We start from the raw sequence: 12,879 nt of genomic DNA, 5'->3' as shown, positions 1-12,879 counted from the left end.
AAACCCACCCATGTGTGAGTCAGGCATAGGAAGTGGGCGTGGCTTGTGACATGGCAGGAAGTGTGTTGCATGCAGCCACCACCACCACCCACCCCCCTCTTCCTCCTCTCCCATGACTGCCGCTCAGGTCTCAGTGAGCGCATGTTCTCAAACAACGCCCCCTTTGTCCTGACGTTGGCCCTGACTTTTAAAGTCGATCCCTGATTTTAAGAGCCTCCACTGGTGAAAAAGCAAACTGCCTCACGAGTACCAGGGGATATTTATAAGCATCTAGCTCCTGTGACATGCTGGCAGTGCTCACGGGACTGAGGTGGGATTTGAAATGACTCGCCGAAATTGGAGATGATCTCCAAATGCTTGTGTAAAAATAACATTCCGAGTTTTCCTCATGGAATGATGCTCACCTTTAGAAGAGGCGGTGAATTTCGTGGTGGAGTGGAGTGAAAAATATACCCCATATAAAACTATGTTGTGGGAGAGATTCACCTCTGGGGTCAAGTGTCTGGGATGGTGGTGAAGCTCTCACCTGCGTGGAGGAAAGGCAACAATCCTCTCTTGCGGATGAGCAGAGGTCACTTTGGTGTCCGTTGAAGATAAAGGGCCGGAGGGTGTTGTCTGGGCGCGCTCAGTGGCGTTATCAGCCAACGGAAATGCTTCTGTGAACTGAGAGATATTTCCATTACTGAGGATCGTGGGCCAAGCCTCTGTTCACCCCTGTCACGGAGCCCAGCTCTATACCTTCTATTGGAGTCATTCGTGCCAGCGAAGGGCTTACGCTTTGTTCTGGCCCACTGCTGACATGCCAAGCCTTTCACATGCCGCTATCTTAAAAAAGCCACCTAAGCTAATTAACCACGTCAAGGGAGTGTCTTTTCTTGCCGCTACATCCTGAGTCATCACTCACTTTCTCCCTGGACCGGGCTCTCCGGACTCACTTTTGCTCAGAGTCAAGAGTCACCGCTACCTGTGAGCCCTTTCACAAAGGGTTAATGGGTGGTTCCAATTCTAGCTCACTCCCCTCCAGCCTGTGAACTCTCCCCCTCTCTCCCTCTCTGCAAGGAGCTTTGGAGAGACTCCTGAGACAAACCCACACACAAACATTGGATTAGTCTGGAAATTGAGCGCGTAAAGATCCATCAAGTTTCTGAACATTTGCTTGGGAGAAAGGCAAGCTGTGTCCCGGGTAAGTGAGAGCGGCCGAGTGTGTGGGAGTGTGTGGCTGTAGTAAGGAGGGGAACGAAGAGGCTGTCAATCGTGAGCAACTCTTGCATCAGACAAGGACCATGTGGTAGAGAAAGCTGAAGGGACAGGCATCGGCAGTGGATCACACAAATGTTGACCAGTATCTCATTCCTCTTGAGTCTGTCCACCAAAGCTTCTGTCTTCAAACATGAACTTCAGGTTTGACTTGTTGCTGCTTCCTCACATTTATGAGTGAAAACTAGCAGTGTTTTCCTAAACAAAATAACCTGAAGCTAACATGTCGGAGTGAACCGGCGTCTCACAAACCCGTCCTCAAGAGGAGGGTGACCCTGCGACACACACTTCAAAGCTGGTGTTTAAGACCAAACTCAACATTCCTTGCTGTGTGTAAGCCTGACCGCATGGAGAGGTCGGGGGGTGGGAGGGGAATAAATATCCACACGTCTCTGTGTAAAACAGAGTGGAACTGGCCCCAAACTGCCTCGGCTTATAGGTTCCACTGTTACATTTCCTGAATCTGTAATAACATGTTCATGACAGCATCAAAAGAACCACCATGACAACACAAACCCTCAGGGGTTTCCAGGATCCGGATGAATATGACCAATAAAATGCCGAATCAGCACATTTACGTCAGCAGAAACGACGCATCAATGTGAGAGTGGTCACAAAGTCAATAGTTCTGCTTCTCTTTCAGCATCTTTCTGGGCTGAAAAGAGAAACAGAAAAATGGAGCTTCACAAGCTGAATGGCCACAGCCAGGATGAAGGGTGAGTGAGAACCAACAAACCTGTGAAGGCTCCACTCAAAACCTCATTTGTGTTTACCGCTGTAAAAGGTTTGACGGGTTGGAATCAGTGGCGGAGCGCGTCGTCTTTATCCAAGACAAAAACGGCCCGAAGAAAGAAGTCCACTTCACTGATGTAAGCCGGAGCATTCGTATTTTTATTGGACAAAAATGTGATTGTGATGCTTTCATGACCGCAGTTCGAGGGAAAGACTTCCTTCGGAATGTCTGTCTTTAACCTCAGTAACGCTATAATGGGCAGCGGGATTCTCGGATTGGCTTTTGCAATGTCCAACACTGGAATTCTGCTCTTCATGTGAGTTCTACTTCCTTTCTTCCATTCCACCTTACATTCAATTCAACAACAACTCAATCAGAGTAGTTTACTTTTCTCTACTGCAAACATCAACTCTCTGATTTGTCGTCATTTAAAGACCATATTTCCTATATTTCCACGCAGTGAAAGCTCCGGGGGCCCGGTCTCCTTCGAGCCCTGCGGGGCACGGTCCGGTACACTGTGTGCTTTCCCAAGCGCGTTCCTGAATACACAAGTGTTTTAGCCCAACATGAAAGTGAAAAGCTGTTTGTATAGATTAAAAATCGATACATTTTAGAGCGCCGTTCCTTTGAACACCTCAAAGGCACCTGAGTCATATGAAATGCTGAAGACTATTTTTATTCTGGAATATTTGGTTTTGTTCTCAGAGCAAAAACAAGTGCTGATCTGTTAGAATATACATTAGAGCCACTGCACACCAAGCCTCTCTAAATCTGATTTAAGAGTTTAAATATAGCGCATGGCCATCAAATCCCAGACACGCCTGCTTGGCTCTGGCCTGCGAGGGGGCAGGGAGGCTTAGAAAGAACTGGGAGTTGTAAATACACAAAAGACTTAGTGATGACATCATTGACTTTGACTCCGTTCGCCTTCCCCAGAGTGCTGCTGGTGTTCATCGCCATCCTGTCGGCGTATTCTATCCACCTCCTGCTGAGATGTGCAGGGGTTGTCGGTGAGTTCTGCTGACTCATCAGTTTACTCGACGGTTGCTAAAGCCTGGGCCGAATGGTTTGTGGTCAGGCATCAGGGCGTATGAGCAGCTGGGGAACAGAGCCTTCGGCCCCACTGGGAAAGTTCTCGCGGCCTGCATCATCACAGTACACAACATCGGAGGTACTGTAGCGATGCCCGCCATTTTGTTTCGGTGAGAGTCACATGACTAATCGCCAAACCTTCCAGCTATGTCCAGCTACCTCTTCATTGTCAAGTCCGAGCTCCCGCTGGTCATTCAAGCGTTTCTGGGTCGGCATGACAACACCGGGTGAGTCAAAACCGCTGCCACTCTGTGACTCAACAAGAGCAACCCCCCCCCCTCAAGTTCTCACACTTTCATTTGTTTTCGTAGAGAGTGGTTCTTGAATGGAAACTACTTGATCATCATAGTTAGCATTTGCATCATTCTTCCTCTTGCACTCATGAAACAACTTGGTATGTTTGTCATCTTGTCATCACAGTTTTGTTGTCATTCAATGTCATCACGTCCAGTGTGTTCCAGCCCTGCTGCCCATTGTAAATAAATGCATCTCCGCAGGTTACCTTGGCTACACCAGTGGCTTCTCTCTCACCTGCATGGTGTTTTTCCTCATCTCGGTAAGCCCACAGAGACGCACGGGTCTCTGTCGCTGGAGCTCTGACTCCTGACTTCTTTCGCAGGTGGTGTATAAAAAGTTCAACATCCCGTGTCCGCTGGATGACCCGCTTCATAACGCCAGCCTGCTTGAGAACAACCACACCGAGACAGACAACCAGCTCTGTGACGCCCGGATGTTCACGGTGAACTCACAGGTAAGCTGTGGTTCGGCGTCTACCAGCAGACAGACGTTCCTCAGCCAGAGTGGAGGTGTAGTTACACTTTTTAAAAACATCTGAAACAGAACTAAAATACACTGTGATGGAGAAACTAAATTCAACAAAACCCTTACCGATTATATCGGTCAGTTTTATGTATTCGTAACCCATGTGAAATGACTCGATTTTTCTGTCGTACTCTTCACTTCACAAATAATCCAAAAAACCTTCTGGAATTGATGATTAGATTTTTGTTGTGTTCACTCATCTTTTGAAGGAGTCTTGCTCACTCCCACTGTGTGTGTTGTTCAACGGAATTCCGGAAGGCTACTGTCACCTTCTGCCCCATTGAGCTCATCGCAATGAACGATATTTCAACTGTTACAAAAAGATCTATCAGTAAAATAAATCTAAATTTATATATCACCCATTCTCTTGAGTTTGAGTAGAATTTTGGTTCCCCGTCTCATCGTCGCAACTCTTCAAAATGAAGGTTTAACTTCAAGGCTCCTTGTCTTCCAGACAGCCTACACCATCCCGATTTTGGCCTTCGCCTTCGTCTGTCACCCCGAGGTTCTACCCATCTACACAGAGCTGCGAGAGTAAGACAGCATGAATCCCTCCCTTTCATAAACCCTACTCATTCTCTCTCTCCCCAGCGCCACCAAGAAACGCATGCAGGGCGTCGCTAACGTCTCCATCTTGGCGATGTTTGTCATGTACCTGCTCACCGCTCTGTTTGGCTACCTGACCTTCTTTGGTAAGACGAATACAAGTCTGAAACCTCACTGGCGGTGACCACATCTAAAGGCCCCGTTTCCCTTCGTGTTCAGCTGCGGTGGAGCCTGAGCTGTTGCACACCTACAGTCGGGTGGACCCACTCGACGTCTTGATTCTCTGCGTGCGGCTCGCTGTCCTGGTCGCTGTGACTTTGACGGTGCCTGTTGTTCTTTTCCCGGTAAGAAAATAAGGCTTGTCTATCTCACACAGCCGCTTTATTCTGGCTTCCTACGACACTCCGAATGTTTCCAAGACAAAACAAGATCTACTCTGTCAGTACTAGCAGGTGAAGGCCAAGGTTCTGCAGGCCGCAAATGGCCCGTGGACCATGTGTTTGACACGCCTATAGTGGATGACAGCATCATGTGCAGCTTTCAGCCCAGGCTAAGCAGTAGCTCACAACTTTGGGTTTGAATCCCGCTTCCTCACACACACACACACATGCAAAGCAGACACGCAAGTCCAGGAAGACTGGCAGGACCAAAAAAAAATCAGGTCACCAACTACTTGGTCACACAACTACATCTAGAAATCCTGCACATAAAAACCAGGAACTGCATCCGCAACCATGAACAACCCTGGCCAGCCGCACCCACCTACTGCCGACACACACACACACATACCGTGTTTGTTCAAGTCAAATGCACAACCTTCGGAGAGAAAACATCAGGCAGAACCGATTAAATGCATCGTTCCCTTCGACTACATACAAACCAGACTGGAGTTTTATGACCAAACATCAATATTAGGTGCATTTGAAACAGACCAGAAGTAGAATCTGTCCACAAACCTTTGCGATGACTGCACTGTCTTTTAAAGAAGCCATTACATGTAAACAAGTAGAGTTCAGAGGCAAGAAAAGTCAAGAATTTCATTTTTTTCAAGGTGAAATCGGAGAAAGAAAACAAGCTGACTTGAGCGCTGTACTATTCCGGCAACACTATGGCAAACACTGTCGGCACAGAGCAGTGAATTCCTCACGTCAGTCGTTGAGTTGTTGAAAATGCTACATCTCAGTTTTGGCTGTTTTCAAACTAAAGAAAAATAGATCCTCATCCCTCACAGAGACACTGCTCCAAACTCTCGCTCCAGCCTCAGGGCGCTGACAACTATTCAGATATCAACAGAAAAGTCTCTCTCGTCTCCATGAAACCACTGAATTTACATGTCTTTTGGGTTCCACTTGACTCATAAATCAGAAGACAATGTAGAGGAGCATTAACTGGTGAAATAGGGACGAGTATATAGCTATATATAGCAGAGCGACCCAGTCATATACTGCACAGAAAAGCCTGGTTACTCATCCAGTGCAATTCCATTTGGTGATAAAGGTGCTCAAGAGACAGTCTCCAAACACACCATCTTCTTCCCAACAGATCCGCAGAGCCATCCTCCAAATCCTGTTCCCCGAGAAGCCCTTTCACTGGGCCCGGCACGTCGTCATCGCCTTTTGTCTCATCTTCTTTGTCAACATTCTGGTGATCTTCGTGCCTTCCATCCGCGACATATTTGGCATCATTGGTAGGCATCCAGCTCTGCTCTCCGTCATGGTCAAAGAGTCTCAATCCGCCGTCTCTTCGTAGGAGCCACATCGGCCCCCAGTCTCATCTTCATCCTGCCCGGGATATTCTACATCCGCATCGTTCCCGAGGACCAGGAGCCTCTGCTGTCCAGACCTAAAGTCCAGGTACGCCTCACACAGCTGACTCCATTCCTCGCCGTTTTGCTGATGTGTTGTCCTCACTCTTCTAGGCTGCTTGCTTTGCTGCTTTGGGATTCATCTTCATGGTCGTGAGTTTGTCGTTCATCTGCGTGGACTGGGTGAATGGCGGGGGCCACAGTGGAGGCGGGCACTAGTGACTGGCAGGCGGCGGAGCGACTCCAGGAAAGAGTTCTCCCTGTCCAATATTCATCCAGATCAGCTACATTGGCATTTCAAGCCTCATCACCCCCCCCAAAAACAAAAACACAAAACGGCTTGGCCGCACAAGAGTGTGGCAAAATCTGGGAAAATGTTAAGCACGGAGACGGGGAGGACACACTTTCTGGACGTGGGGGAGGAAAAATAAAGGCACGTGGATGCAACAGCGTGCGCCCGAAAAAAAAGGCTGGGATCGGAAAGTATGTCAAGAAACACCAAAGATGTTGAGACCCATGACTCAAATGGAAACTAGGATTGTCAAGCAGAACTCAAACAATCTCATTGGTTACGACTTTGCAATGTTGGAATGAACTCAGCTGCAGCGAGACGCGAACCGTTCCAAATTATGATGTGAAGCTTTATTTCAGACACTTGACTATTGAGGTATTTGAAACTAACTTAAAGGTCTCGAACCAATCCCGAAACACCTTTGCTGCTAACCAAGAACTAGTTACTGACAATCACATGTGAAACACAAAAGGTGCTGTGTCTTCTGCCGTGATACCAAAGTTACAACATCCATGCGCGGTACGTCCTTTTGTCTTGAAATCCTTCGCCGGTGGCCAAGCAGAGAAGTGTTTCACTGAGATTTCCGAGTGACAAATGATGATCGACAGATCTGTTATTAATATAAATGAAGTCTTTTGTTTGTGGCTTGATGTTAAGATATGTTGAATTTATTATTCATCCTGTATGTTTTTAAATTAATATTGCTGTCTCTTAATAAAGTATGTCATTGATTTTGTAGGTCGCACGCATGAAATTGCTCCATATGAGATCAAACTTTTGGGGTTAAAAGAGTTGAGCTGAGAACAATGTTCCCTCTGAGCTGCGCTCGTGCGCAACTGTGCACAGCTGATACCAAAAAAGTATCTACGCTGCGCAACAAAAAATAATCCTGACTTGAGTATAAATCACTGCAAAGCCTTGTGACATTAGACCAATAAAATGAAGCGCTGTTCGACCGTGTGTATCTATCCATAACCGGCAGATTCATGAGCCTTGCCAGTTTGAGAAAGGATAAAGTTGTTTGAAGTTCTTTGATATCCAGCACCCTAAATGGTGTAATGTGACTGTGTGTGTATATATATATATATATATATATATATATATATATATATATATATATATATATATATATGCTATTTGCATAATTCAATGTGAATTATGCGAATTCAAAAACAAAATTAAAAATTTAGAATTTAAAAAGATTGTAAAAAATAAAAAATAAAAAATAAATAAATTAAAAGCTTAGAAACTATTACAGCAGTCACCACAGCCGACAACTCACAGCGGTCCAGTTAACCGCTCAGACACATGAAACATAAGAGGGAACATTGTCTTAGAGGCAGAAAAGACAGCATTGCTACATTTGGGTTGCACCTGAGAGAGCACAGCTACTTCAAGGAAAACTGTCGAAGACGCCAAGGGATCTGGTGAAAATACCTCCTGAAGTGTATTCAATGTCAGAAAGAGACGAAATAATCATAAAAATAAATTGATTCATAGAGTCTTTGTGTGGCTACAGGACATACCTGGAACTAGTTTACACATGATCCAACCCGGTTCCATTTAATTGCTAACTTACATGATGAGAATATTCAACGACTAAACGTTTGTAGACGACAAAAGGCCGCTGTACATTCTGAATTTTATGAGGCAAATAATCAATATGAAGTTGTAGAAGAGGCAGCAGGTGGGCATCTCTGTAGCCAGTCAGGTCACCAGAGGTCAGAGAAGCTAAAGAAACAAGAGTCTGAGAGTGTAGCACAAGGGGCGCCACAAGGATTTGAATATTCTGATTTAACACTGCATATACACTGGCGCGTTTAAAGGAACCTTCTGCTGACATTGTGTTTCAAGATGACCCCCGAAAAAGGCGATATTTGCAGTAAAACATAAAATAAATGTATGATCCTAACATAGACATATTAAAAAAAGATTTTTTAATGGAGTGTCACAAAATGAAATATAAACTGATTTTTTATAGGGAACTTGAAAACATTTCTGCATCTTATGAGGTAGGTGACCGAAGTAGTGACGCAAACGCGCAGCGGATGTGTGGAGATGGAAGTCGCACTGCACTCCAGCAAAAGAAGAAGCAAGTGTGATCGTCTATTTCCTGCTTGTGAAGAGTGCAGTTCACAGAGGAGTAACTTCCTTGATCACTGCCAATGCTCCGCGGACCTTCTCCGCTCATGCTGCACCTGATTTAGAGGAGGCTCAAGAGGACCCCGACGACAATGAGCCGAGGATCTAAAACTAAAACGGAGAGCGTGAGGAGCTCCTTGCTGAGCGCTCAGGAGAATGACAAGCTGGTGGAGCTGCTGGGCAGAAGGTGTGCTGTAAGTTCTCCAGGGAGGTTTGCTCTGTGTGTGTGTGTGAGTCACTAGTTTTCAGAGGCGGCTGGCTAAAACTGGATATTCAGGCTGTGAGTATTAGTATTAAAAGTAGTTATTTGGATTCCCCCGCGGATGATGATGAAACACATCTTGAAAAACATGTATTTCTACTCTCCATGGCAACCTCATCTCCATATAAAAATACACTCTCAGTGAAGTTTCGCGACCGTCTGAAAACCTCCAGACCGTCCACTCTGACAAAGTTTAAAACCCATGAGCTCATCAAGAAGTTGGCAGCACGAACAGGAAGTGGTGCGAGAGCCATGTCTTCATCTCGTGTGAAAATGTCAGTGTGATCTTCCTCCAGAGGCCGGTCGGTCTGTGCTGCAGGTCCAGAAGGCCATCACCAACCTGGACCAAAGACCCGACCTGCAGCCTTCACCAGCAGATTTTCGTTTGTCGGTGCAAGTGTAAAAACTAAAACGAGGAAGTGCCTCTTCACCACAAAGCTAAACTCAAACTATGACTTCACTGTGTCGTTCTGAGAGGTCAATGTTTGTCCTCTGGTGGAAAAGCTCAAATGAGACGTTCCCTCTCTTCCAACCCATGCAAACTGTTCTGGAGTCAGCCTCAAAACCTTCAATGTCTTTCAGTGTAGAGTCCATACAGGGTCAAATTCACATTATTAGCACCATGTATGATCTAAAACAACCCCCAAAAGAACCTCTAAAATTGCTGCTTTACAAAGAGCTTCTTAGCGCGACACAGCCAGACCTGCTATTGAAATTATTTTTCATATTAGTTCAGTTTATTTTGACGCAAAGATTCTCGAGACGCGTTGTGGTTTATGAGTTTCATGAAATCCTGACTGGATTTCAGTTAACTATGTCCACAGTCAACAAGGAAAACCATCTCCATAATAAACCCGGCTCACTTGTTTCCTACTCAAACAACAGACAAACTTCCTATGGAAAATCATGATTTCAGTGAAAGTGAAAATGACTGACAATCAGTCCAACAAGTAAAGTAAGAAACCGAAATTATTTCATGTAAATAAATACCTCAAATGACACAAGACGTACATGACCGTGTGTAAACCAACATCCGATCCAGGTGATGCTGGAGGGACAGGTAGGGCAAACACACAAGACAAAAGCAGCTCGACGACTTCAAGTACATTTTGTGCACTGCCTTTGAGGCAAAAGTAAAACGTAGAGTAGAGTAGAAAGAACAGTGCAATGTTTGTCATTCAAATGTAGTGTATTGAAAGTCAAATATTGGCCTCAGAAAGAAAAGTACAGACATCAAAAGAATAATAGCACAATGCTAATAAGTCAAAAACATTGCACAGAAACAACAAAATCGGATATCAGCTGCTGAAAGTGACTCACCGCTGAAAGCCGGTAAATTTTCTTCCAGTTCTGAATCACTTCTCTGCTCCACAAACCACAGAAGGTTGTGAACCTTTGCCAGCTCTACAGTCAAGACAGAGTGTTGTCGCGTGGTGATGACATCACCAGTGTTTCCTGCTAATGCCAAACCACCCTCAAACTTTTCAGGGCCACATTCCATTTGTGTTTTTAACAGCGGTGAATGTTGACAGCAGAATTATGGTCATCATTCAGAAGAATTTCAGAATATACACGTGTTCAGCCTTGATGGTGATTTGTTGTGTGTTCAGTCCATGGCCACGACAGTCGCACAGCTGTTCATGGCTCTGCCTCACAGTCCCTCGGTCTGGAGCCTGCAGCAGACCGGGGTCGTCTGTTTCGTCAAAGACAACCCGCAGCGCTCCTACTTCATTCGCATGTTCGATCTGAAGGTAACAATGTGGGCTCTTCATGTGCCTCCCAAAGGTCACGTCTGAGTGCTGCTGGTTTCTCATGTAGGCTGGGAAGCAGGTTTGGGAGCAGGAGCTCTACGACCAGATAGTCTACTCCGCCCCGCTGGACTACTTCCACACCTTTGCTGCAGATGTAAGGACCACCAGTCGCACACATCTTTGTCGAACAGTGAGCAGCGTCTGATGGTGAAAACGTTCTGCAGGACTGTCAAGTTGCTCTGAACTTTGCCGAACCACGGGAGGCGCAGGGGTTCCGGGTGGCTGTTGAGGAGAAAATTGACCAGAGAATTAACCGTCAAGGTTGGTGAAAGTTCAGCAGCTATGCGCTTCCAAAACATTATGACCACTGGTCAAAGGTATTTCTCTGGAATAATATTTATTAAAGGAGAACTATGTTTTTCAGAGAAGAAACAGCGCCCCCTGCCGAATCACGGTAAGTCTGCGCAATTTCGCCTGAACCATCCGGACGGTAAAAACCATCCATTCCCCACAGACCGAGGCTCCTTACCTCCACTTCCACTAGAGAAACGTATGTTGCTTCTTCTCTTTCTGACTCTCGCTCGGCGAGTATTTCCTTGTGCGGTGCGTGAAATCGAATAATACCTTGCCCGAACATCCTGCAGCATCCAGCGGCCCCGGTTCATTTCACATGGCCACTGTGGAAATCCAGAGTCCAGAGGCCTCCCGCCTCCACTCCATGCCCTCGCCTTCCGCTTTCAAAGCGAAGACGGACAAGAAAAGCAAGAAGAAGGGGGCCAAACTTTCCAAGGCAGACATCGGCGCCCCCAGTGGCTTTAAGTGAGAATTCATTTGTCACCTAGCAACAGTGAAAACAGCCCCGCGGGTGGGGTGCGCTCCTGACCTCCTGCTCCCGCTCTCAGGCATGTTAGCCACGTTGGCTGGGATCCCAACAACCTGGACCCTGACCTGTGGAAGCTGCTCTCCAAAGCTGGGATCAGTGAAGACCAGATGAAGGATAAGAAGACCTCCCAGCTCATCTACAATGTCATCGAGCAGTCTGGAGGCATGGAGGCGGTCAAGAGGGAAGCCAACCAAGGTCAGGCCGCCTCCCTCTCCCCCGCCCAGACCATGTGGAGCTGTATCATAAATGTATGCTTGGTCTGTAGCCGGGGGACCTCCGCCCCCTCCGCCTGGCAGACATGGGCCGCTTCCTCCTGTGCCAGGTTCTGCACCAGCTCCTCCTCCACCTCGAGGTCGCTTGGGCCCCCTGCCTCCGATTCCAGGCCCCACGCGGAGAGCGAGCCCGCCTTCTCACCCGCCTCCGGCCAGAGGGATGGTGCCGCCGCCTCCTCTGTCCAGCCGAGGCGGCCCACCACCTCCTCCACCACCGCAAGTCACGTCTCCCCCTTCCTCCAAGTGCCCGCCGCCTCCCCCGCCGCCGTCCAACAGCGTCCCGCCGCCGCCTGTGCCACTTTTGCGGAGTAGTGGAGGAGGCCCGCCAGCGCCGCCGCCACCCCCCATTGCAGACTTCCCGCCCCCACCTCCTCCATGTGGGGCTCCACCACCACCTGTTCCTGCAGCATCCAAAGGGGGAGACAGCAGAGGGGCTCTGCTGGATCAGATCAGACTTGGAAAGAAGCTCCGCAACGTAAACCCCACCACATTTTCTGAATTTGTCCGTTGATGTTTGAGCTCCTCTTCTCTGCGTTGTAGGTGACCGACAGCCCGGATCCCGCTCCACCCATCACACCAGATGCAGGTGAAGGCATCGTGGGGGCTCTCATGATGGTCATGCAGAAGAGGAGCAAAGTCATCCATTCATCTGGTAAAAATCTGCTTCATAAAGTCACCCAGTTAGTGAGAGGCATGAACCGCCATCTTTGTTTTTGAAGGTGAGAGTGAAGACGAGGGCGGAGATGATGATGACGAAGATGATGAGTGGGATGACTGAGGTGTTTGGCAACCTTTTCCAGATCTTAACTGTAGCAAACTGTTATTAAATATTTGTTCACATTTTGTCTCTTATTCAACGGACCTCCTTTTTAACATCCAACTGCTGGTCACACACAAAAACTTAGCGAGGTGTGGGAGGAAGGCCTCACTTCCTGCATCTAAACACAGCACTTCCTTTTCTTCATTTAACTTTGACCAACATACAGAGCAATGGATGGATCTGCACTCCAGAGTCAAAAACAA

The 12,879-nt window shown here is 47.2% G+C and overlaps 2 protein-coding genes across 2 annotated transcripts; both read left to right on the top strand.

Annotated features, from left to right (window-relative positions):
• The first annotated feature begins 897 nt into the window (after window positions 1-897).
• LOC128749094 (sodium-coupled neutral amino acid transporter 3-like) lies at window positions 898-7,605 on the top strand. Its single transcript, XM_053848325.1, has 16 exons — window positions 898-1,183; window positions 1,901-1,973; window positions 2,042-2,126; window positions 2,191-2,306; window positions 2,927-3,000; window positions 3,069-3,161; window positions 3,228-3,309; window positions 3,394-3,476; window positions 3,580-3,638; window positions 3,702-3,833; window positions 4,359-4,438; window positions 4,496-4,596; window positions 4,670-4,794; window positions 5,993-6,137; window positions 6,200-6,303; window positions 6,369-7,605. The coding sequence occupies exons 2-16, from the start codon at window positions 1,933-1,935 to the stop codon at window positions 6,471-6,473; spliced, it is 1,425 nt and encodes a 474-aa protein (XP_053704300.1). The 5' UTR covers window positions 898-1,183; window positions 1,901-1,932; the 3' UTR covers window positions 6,474-7,605.
• Window positions 7,606-7,715: 110 nt separating this feature from the next.
• On the top strand, window positions 7,716-12,699 carry LOC128749093 (actin nucleation-promoting factor WAS-like). Its single transcript, XM_053848324.1, has 11 exons — window positions 7,716-8,882; window positions 10,561-10,701; window positions 10,769-10,855; window positions 10,926-11,022; window positions 11,126-11,155; window positions 11,216-11,251; window positions 11,346-11,520; window positions 11,604-11,779; window positions 11,850-12,331; window positions 12,397-12,508; window positions 12,576-12,699. The coding sequence occupies exons 1-11, from the start codon at window positions 8,781-8,783 to the stop codon at window positions 12,632-12,634; spliced, it is 1,497 nt and encodes a 498-aa protein (XP_053704299.1). The 5' UTR covers window positions 7,716-8,780; the 3' UTR covers window positions 12,635-12,699.
• Window positions 12,700-12,879: the final 180 nt, after the last annotated feature.

The sequence above is a fragment of the Synchiropus splendidus genome, chromosome 18, assembly GCF_027744825.2.
Source record: "Synchiropus splendidus isolate RoL2022-P1 chromosome 18, RoL_Sspl_1.0, whole genome shotgun sequence".
In the NCBI taxonomy this organism is placed as follows: Eukaryota; Metazoa; Chordata; class Actinopteri; order Syngnathiformes; family Callionymidae; genus Synchiropus; species Synchiropus splendidus.
This window is presented reverse-complemented; position numbering and strand designations above follow the sequence as displayed.

Excerpts from the sequence above, each read along its gene's own strand:
- LOC128749094 (XM_053848325.1), top strand. The coding sequence starts at position 1,933 with ATGGAGCTTCACAAGCTGAATGGCCACAGCCAGGATGAAGG. Across the intron at positions 4,597-4,669 it reads TGGCTACCTGACCTTCTTTG|CTGCGGTGGAGCCTGAGCTG; the intron begins GTAAGACGAATA and ends CTTCGTGTTCAG. Across the intron at positions 4,795-5,992 it reads TGCCTGTTGTTCTTTTCCCG|ATCCGCAGAGCCATCCTCCA; the intron begins GTAAGAAAATAA and ends TCTTCCCAACAG.
- LOC128749093 (XM_053848324.1), top strand. The coding sequence starts at position 8,781 with ATGAGCCGAGGATCTAAAACTAAAACGGAGAGCGTGAGGAGCTCCTTG. Across the intron at positions 11,521-11,603 it reads GGCGCCCCCAGTGGCTTTAA|GCATGTTAGCCACGTTGGCT; the intron begins GTGAGAATTCAT and ends TCCCGCTCTCAG. Across the intron at positions 12,509-12,575 it reads CAAAGTCATCCATTCATCTG|GTGAGAGTGAAGACGAGGGC; the intron begins GTAAAAATCTGC and ends TTGTTTTTGAAG.